At 29.8% G+C, this 9,030-nt stretch overlaps 1 protein-coding gene across 1 annotated transcript; it reads left to right on the top strand.

Annotated features, from left to right (window-relative positions):
- Nucleotides 1-5,489: 5,489 nt before the first annotated feature.
- On the top strand, nucleotides 5,490-9,024 carry LOC119664171 (85/88 kDa calcium-independent phospholipase A2-like; the record flags this gene model as incomplete). The annotated part of the gene is made up of 7 exons (XM_038073711.1): nucleotides 5,490-5,629; nucleotides 5,793-6,085; nucleotides 6,274-6,444; nucleotides 7,992-8,120; nucleotides 8,179-8,532; nucleotides 8,594-8,859; nucleotides 8,919-9,024. Coding segments are annotated over exons 1-7 (1,359 nt in total), but the record flags the coding sequence as incomplete, so codon positions are not given.
- Nucleotides 9,025-9,030: the final 6 nt, after the last annotated feature.

The following is a 9,030-nucleotide window of genomic DNA, read 5'->3' as shown; positions in this document are numbered from 1 at the left end:
ATTATTGTAAATTTCCTTAATACGAAGATGAAGTTGTTCTTATTATCAAGTGAAGGAGTAGACTTTCAATCACAAACATGAGTAAAACAAATTTAAAATGTTTGACAATCCCGGAAAAAATTAATTTAATTTTTGAAGTAGAAAACACCTTATCAACGATTTTAAAAAATAAGGACAACTTAAAAAGAGAGTTCTGTAATAATTAACGTCAACGGAATACAGTATGTAAATAAGATGACGTGAGTGAAGCTTGTACAATGGATAATTACTGCAAGAGCAAAATATCTACCTCTATTGGAGAGTATTATTAGAGAAAAGGTAAAGCAGTTTGCAGACACATTTGCGGCAAATAAAGATGCGATCAAGAAATTTGAACACTTATGCATTTTATAGCAAACGCACCGGATGATATATTCCAATTCAATAAAATTACGTGTGTATAACATATTCATTTAATACTTTGGAAAGAAGAGTGGTAGAGTGGCAAAAAGTAAAAAATGTAACTGAATACGAATTTTCCCTAACTCGAACTTTTTTGCTGTCACCTTGACTATTCAAATTAGAGGAATTTCACTGTACAATAACTAATGACTTGTATCTGTACAAACAGACAGACGGGAATGATAGACGAGTGGCTCTGAGATAAAAACTAGACAGACAAACGACATCATAATATCGACTCATGTTTTAAATCCTCTTTCCTACGTAGCTACTGTGTTTTAATTAGACTTAATAAATCCTTTATACACAAACTTATCAAATTTCGAGCAACAACGCATTCAGTATAATTAAATTAAAAAGTAAGTAAACTATATATAAAAATGACAAAGCAGTTTTTGTAATTTTAGTTGATCTACAGCGGTTTGTTACATTTCCTAAACAAATTTATTGTTCAAGAAACATATTTTAAAAATAATATTATAACTGTTTATAGTTTAAATATAAAATTAAGCGTATTATATAGTTTATAGATTAAGTTCTTGTTTTAACACAAAATAAAGAAATAAGTGCATATTAACATAATTTTAACCATTTCTGGAGTAATGAGATAGCAATTCTTTAGAAATAAAACTGATTCACATTTTTTTAATTAAATATAAACTACATATAATTTACCTGGCATTTGGTTTATCAAAACTACGTGATGTTTTTAATATGCCTTTGCAGGGCTTTTTGGCATCAGGTGAATCCTGATGCATATTTCCGACTTTTTAGATTAACGTACAGATAAGAACAGCCACCAACACGTTTTACTGATTGTTGTTGCTGTAATCTAAAAATAATTGATATAAAATATATGTATACATTTTATTATACTTATAAATGTGTTTACATAAAAGTATGTTTCACACAAACAATTTTACAATTTACAAGCACATCGCATTAAACGTTTCGTAATTTTCTAATTCTGATGATACACCAAGTCAAATAAATAAATAAAAAAAGTATGCATGATATCATAGGGTAATTTAAATAAGCTTACCTTTAAACAATTTGATCAACGGTATTAGCTACGGCGTATGGAAATGTCTGTCATCAAAGGTCACGTTAATTAAATGTGGTGATACGTAAATCGAAACAGATTATTTATTTGCTGCTAAAGTTACCTAATTTGCCGTTTTGATTCCTTTCTCAGAGAATTGTTTGTGGGGTGTATGAAGTCTCGTCTGGCGTATGATGTGTTTTTCAATTTTGATCGTTTATTGAAAATCCTAATGTATTACTTATTGCTTTTTTTATTTAGCACAACCGTATTAATTCTTCTTTTATACTTATTGTATGAAACCAACTCCCATAAAAATTTTGTTTTACGAAATTGCTTTTCGTCCCAATTTTTGTCGTTTTCGTTGCAGCTGTCAGTTTGACTTTAATATATTGTATGCCCCAGAGTGCTGCCCATACGCCGCAATTTAGAATTTTGGTGATGTTACCATATCATACATTTCAAAACCTTATTGTAGCATTTTTGTGGCACGAAATTTATTAGCAAAACGCTTATATATTAAATCATATATTTTTATGACAGTTAATGCAATGATTTTAAAATAATAAACATGCATATAATATTTTTTGTAGCTTTAACATGTTCAACTGAAACGAATTAGCTCTGCCAAAATTCTTCATCACCTCCAACCACAATTCAAAAATGAAAATCTCAATGTTAAGAACAGGAAGCATATATATAACCAAATAATTCGTCCGTCAGTTCTATATGGATGTGTAACGTTTAGCAAAGCCTCAAACACTATTATTCGGCAGCTAGAAATTGCTCAAGGCCGGGCTCTAAGAAGACTTTTCAAAGTACCAAGGAACATTACGACGAATGACATCCTCAGGGACCTCAAGATCGGTCCGATCAAAAAATACATAAAGGATAAAGCCTTGATATTATTTACGAAAACCAACAGGCTTACCAACACCGCATTGTCGAATCTCAGAATGGTTACATGCTCCTCGGGGAGGTATGCAGATCTAAGGTCAATTATTGCTTAGTCTGATGAAGTGATAAACAATAATCCAGTCAAGGCGTAAAGAGGGGTTTTGAAGATATCTCGAGTTAATAGAGAGTAAAACTACTCAAGTGCACTGGCTCAAATAGCTTCAACATAATAATAATAACAATGTATGAAATAACATTTTGCATAGAAATTCTATCTATACATTTTTACTTCTTTTATACGTCGCTATAGCAGGGAAGGTATATATTGCATTTATCTGTCATATTCGTATATAAGTTACATTTTTTGGACATGAATACTCCAATAGAACAATTTCTGGTTTCTTAAGAATAATTTGACAATACTGTTTATATCAGTAAACATACAACAGGTATAAAAAGATTCAAACAATTTTGTGGTTGATAATTACACATAAATACAGAAATATCTGTAGATAATATTATAAAAAAGTTTTTTATATATATAAATAGAATATTATATTAGCCGTATATTTTTCTTAAAGACTAGCAAAAAAATACTCGTAACATACGAAAGAAAACATATAAAGCAACAACAATGATCTTAAAATCTTAGTTAGGTTTTACTTCCAAAAAATTTCACGTCTTAAGTTTTAATGCACACAAATTCAAAAATCAGTCTAGTGTGAATGTTCACTGGAAATATATTTTAAAATCGTAGTCATCCGTTAAAATCAAATGAGCATTTCATATACTAATAAATTCAAATACATAAATAATCTAATTTAAATATATAATATAAAAATGCTAACAATTGTCCTTCTAATATTCATTTTGTTTTCTTTTATTTAAATTAATTAATTTTTTGTGTTTACAATTTTTATATATCACATTGTGAAAACACAATTACAAACATATGTTAAGAATAAGCATATATTTTCTCTGCCTCGGCCAGTAAAAAAAAAGTGTTACCAACACAATAAGCGAACTATTGTGAACCTTCATTGGAAATTCCAACGAATATTGCAATCATATGTCAAAAATTTCATATATTTGAAAATTGAAAAAAAGAAAAATTTCAGTGGTTTATTTTGTAATTTTCAATATTTTTACCATTCCTTTTAATTACGTATTCATTTTCATTTTTAATTTATGTTAATTATATATTTTTATACGAAATGTAATTTGCTTGCATTATGCTATTTTTGCTATTTGTCAAAACATAACACTTGACAGATTGCAACAGTGATGCCATAGTCGCGTGGCCAATATAGGCCAGTATACATTTTTTGCCATACTTGTGAGCTACCGAAAAGGCATAAAATTATTGTTTCGCGTACATTTCGGGCAGTATAGGCTAGTAACTTGTTGTTTTTTGCCATACTTGCCAGCAGATATAAACAGATATATATTAGAACTAATACTTATATATCTTTAGTGCTTGTAAATAAGTATTTTAAAGATTTGTATGACTTATTAAATTAAGCATTTCTTGCTTTATTGTTTAATACAAAATGCTTAGTTTTAAACACTACAAATATTTACTGAATATTTGGCGCTGGTGTATTGTATATCTATGTGTTTATATGAATTTCATAACAAATTAAAGTTATAAATATGGCAACCCTAAAATGATAACAGATGGTGTTAAATACTTCCATTATTTTGTAATGTTATTTTTTTGGAAGTAGTGTATTTGCGACTCAATACTAAGTCAATAATCGGAATAGATTTTACTCGATTCTTCTATAAAAATTGTTAAAACTAAATTCATAATAATAAATTAAAAGACAGTGTTTCGATATAAATAAACAAAAAAAAATTTGCTGAATTATTTTTAGTTTAAAGCGATGTTAAATGGTTAGAATTGAAAAATTGTATACTAATACGAAAACGGTGTTACAAACGCATACATCAATATACATAAACAATTATAAAATGCATTAAATACTATTAAACAAAACCATATACAAAACAACAAAAAACGTATAATTAAAAATTTCAGTCACAACATTTCTAATTGCAATATTTTCAATAATGGATCAAAAATAATTTTTTTTAATTATGTCAGTAATTACGAAATTACAAATAGCATTCAAACACATCACCACCGACCGTTCTACCCGGTAGTGATGCTTAATTGTGTTGCTTCCCTTCACCCACTCAACGTATTAAGGTCTATTAAGTTTAAAAGTATTTTATTGAGTCAGCGTATACATTAATCTTCATGGCAATGGGTCAGCTTAAGTTGTTTACCATAAAGATAATCAGAGCAGAGACATCGTTTTTATTATGATGAATATTAAAAAACTTTATAATTTGTGCTTTGGACTTCGAATTTTTTATGTCTGATTCTTACTAGTAATTACGTATTTTTCTCTTGCGTATTTGCTACTATATAGCATTGCGTAATTTATTTATATTTTGGTTTATATATTCAGTTGAAATTCAATATTAGCGAAATGCTTATCTTTGTTTACATAAAGAACCAATAAATTTTATTAAGTTTTTCGTTGTAAAAATCAATATGCAAAGCTTAACGAAATTAGGAATCAGTTTATAAAAAACAGCTGAATTGTTTACTTGAAACTAGTCTTTAAATATTTAATTCTGCGAACACACTTTGAAAATGACTCATATTACCCGGAATTGTTTTAGATTTCAGTTACAAATATATTTAGATAATTACATATACTATATAAAATAAAACACATGTTTCGAATTAGTTTAGTACTAATATGCAAATATCATATGTATACTAAAATAAAAATGAAAAGTATTCAATGAGCGGTTTAAAGAGATGCGTAATAAATAAAGCATGTGCGCTTCTTCTGCACGGATCTTATATTCACATAGCAAAGGTGGAATTAGAAACCAACCCTCGCTTTAAAAGAAATCTTCAACATATTCTCTTATACAAATAATCACATTTACATAGATCATAACAAATGTTACTTTTGTCCATCATACATTACTGAAAAAACATTACATATGTATGTACATATATCAGTAACCGTAAAAAATTTTTAAATATATGTCAGTCAACTCATAAACATTCAAAAAAAAAATAAAATTTCACCAATTTGTTTAAAGTTTATTTTAATTACCAAAAATAATTCAACTATCCAATTACTATAAGTCTAAACAATAAGAATCACATCACTTTAAACAACATGGCATGGATGGGTCTAGGAGTGATTGCTTCCGGTTTCGGTATTGTGAACTCTTTTATATGCTCCATAAATAATTGTTTTGTCTTATATTTACCATATTCTTCCTTCATTAATCCAAATCTATAGATTAACACTAAATGTAGAGCAATTACTTAGTGATTTTTAATTTGAATATATTAACTACGATTTAATTCTATATCTAGTTTTGCAGCGATTACTGGGCGGCGAGACAGCCCCCAATAAAGTAATAGAAATAAAAAGTGAATCATTGGGTACACTACAAGTACTGGCACGTGATGATGCTATGGTATTATTTGCTCCACCCTTTAATACAAACGAAAAGAAGGCTTTTTATGAAATCGTTCTACAGCGTCCATGTACCGACTCGAATACTACATCCTTCAGTTTATATCGTTCAACCACGCAAACTGAGGCAGAGGAAAAATTTAATACTTTTATTCATCGATTGCCAATATTTGTTAGCATTGTTAAGGAAGTAAGTGTACTAGTTTTTTCAAAATTATTTGCTATATAAATATTCCTTATTATATATTATTATGAGTAAATATATCAACTTACATTGATTGTCTATAAATATTCAGTTTTTTTGTCCCAATTTTACAAAAATTTTAAATATTTAAAACTAATAAATTTAATATGTTTATTATTTTATCAAATATATAGTTTTACAATATTAATGGCTTGCAAAAAGTTTGTGATATTCTTACGGAGAATCCTGCATGGTCCTTAACGCATTTAGTTGCTTATTTCAATATGGTGGATTACATTAGTAATCCTAAAGTTCTTCAATTTATCGATTATGCTGATCACGCAAATCTCATGTCACCATTTCAGGTAAGCATAAACTATTTAAAAAAGTTCTAAAATTAGAAATGTGTATCACTTTTAAAACGGAATTTCTAGGGTTTTACCAGATATATGCAAAAGGTTTTTATCGGTGTTTTTGTTAAAGGAAACAAGTAACATTCAAAGAAAATTTTTGTTAATTATAATTATGACCTCCTACACATGTCGCCCATCTTAGAGGTAATTTATGAATACCATATCAGAAAAACGGCTTGTTTTTCATGGCAAATCATTCGTTGAACCATTTTCAACTTCCTTGTTATTGCTAAAGTACTACTCTGCAAGCGCGTGCCCCTTTAATGTGCAGAGGTGATAGTCAGATGGCGCCAGGTCTGGGGAGAGATGGGTGCAGAAGAATGCCCCATCCAACCGATTTCAAGGTACCTTTCACGAGTTTTGGTGTGTAAGAAGGTGCATTATCGTGTAACAAAATCACTTTGCCATGTCCTCTGGTCCATTTCGGTGGTCTTTCGATTAACGCGTGATTTTAATTAACTATTCGTTAGTGTTAGCCGAACTTCAAGCGTTCATAATGCACAATACTTCGGATTTTCAAAACAAATCTATTTTTTGTTACCAGTAACAATTCGATACGAAAATGATTTTCTTTCCTGACGTTGAAGAAACAATTTAGAAGTGGCTGTTGGATTTTCATTTTCACTCTCATATTAAATTGATTTCAACGTCCGTTTTGAAGAAAGAAACTAAATTCCTAATATAAAGTATTGTTTTAATAGACAAGTTTTTATCGAAAAGTAATAATATTGCAACAATAACGTGCATTCAAACAGTGTGAAATCCAATTTCCCAGTTTATTGGTCTTCGCCATAGCTCGTAAATGTCTTTTGATTAATTCTTGTGATACATTAAATGCTTTTGCCAATTGCTGTTAAATTTGAGTAGAATTACCATCCAATAACTCTAGCAATTGCTCATATTCATATTTTTGTGGACTACCATAGAGCTCAGTTTTTCACATAGAAATCACCACTTTTAAATTACTGAAACCATGTCTGAAATTGTTTTGATCTTCGGATTGTATTCACCATATGTTTCTACCAGCAAATGATGACTCTTAACTGTCTTTTACTTTTGATTAATTAAGAAAAGTCATGCGTGTCGCAAATGTTCTATTTCAAGCAAAAAATTCGACATTATCATTGAAGAAGTATGCAAGTTTTTGACGTACTCGACTTAAATGTGCTTGGTAATGTACAGGTAATGATACCTGCAAAAGTTCGTTCGTTCGCAAGCGTTCGCTTCGGCTTGGATGCACCTTCAGGCGAACAAAATCACGTATTTGACAAATTAATATGCTCCGTACTTTTCGCTGGCGCTATCTCTTAGTTAAACTGGAGAAATCTTACGCATACATCTGGTAGTCTAATTGTACCAACTATATGTATATGTGCATTTAAAAAGTCGTAAGAGGTGAAAAGATCCACCTTAGAAATGTATACACAGTTTACAATCACGTTGCTAAATATATTTTATTCTAGAAAAAAAACTAAATTACTAAAAATTTCTAATTGCAGTTAGCTGTTAAATGTGGCAATGTCGAAATGGTTAAAATTCTTCTACCACTTTGCAAAATCGAACATTTGGATAACAATAGCAACTCAGTTTTTCACTACGCAGCAAGTACTACCAAGGAGATAATAAATGTAAATTTAATATAATTATTATTTTATTTAAACAATTCTAATGTATTATTTTTTGCAGATATTAAGTGAAAAGAGCACTGTAAATCTCAATCATCTTAATTCTGATGGTTATACGCCATTACATTTGGCTTGTCTATCTGATAAACCAGACTGCGTTGAGGCTTTGCTACTAGCAGGTGCTGATGTTAATATAAGCGCTAGTAATGTTAGTAAGATTTACAACACATCAGCCCCAACTTCAGTTGCCGGTTTTCTTCGTAACAACACGAATAAATTATATAAACAAGACATGAAATATGGTGGTACACCTTTGCACTGGTGTTCATCACGTGAAACACTACAAGCACTTATCAATAGTGGTTGTGATGTAAATGCAGCCAATTTTGATGGACGCACTGCTTTACATGTCATGGTAACAAATTATTCAATAATATAAATACTTTAGTTATTATTATATTAACTATTTTTACAAGGTGGAACGAAATCGTTTTGAATGCGTAGTAACGCTGTTGGCACATGATGCTGAAATCGATGTTTTTGACAAGCACGGTCAAACTCCGTTACATATTGCCATTCAAAAGAAATTTGTACCGATTGTTGAATGTCTTGTGGTCTTTGGATGTGACATTAATATTAGAAATAAAGATGGTAACAGCCCAAGGCATATGGTGGGTACTGAAGCTAATGGCAGCAAATCGGATGAAATTCTCTATATATTGCATTCTGTAGGCGCTAAACGGTTAGCATTAATTAATACATTCAAAAATTTATATAATATTTTATCATTTTTTTCTAAAGTTGTTCATCTTCAAATACTAAGTGCCCAACTGGTTGTAATGCAAAGGGTACCTATAATGGTATACCACCAGAGGCACCAGAATCAGTTGAACAGAGAGAACACATTGAAAAC

Source organism: Teleopsis dalmanni, unplaced genomic scaffold (assembly GCF_002237135.1).
Source record: "Teleopsis dalmanni isolate 2A unplaced genomic scaffold, ASM223713v2 unscaffolded_contig_1516, whole genome shotgun sequence".
Taxonomy (NCBI): Eukaryota; Metazoa; Arthropoda; class Insecta; order Diptera; family Diopsidae; genus Teleopsis; species Teleopsis dalmanni.
This window is presented reverse-complemented; position numbering and strand designations above follow the sequence as displayed.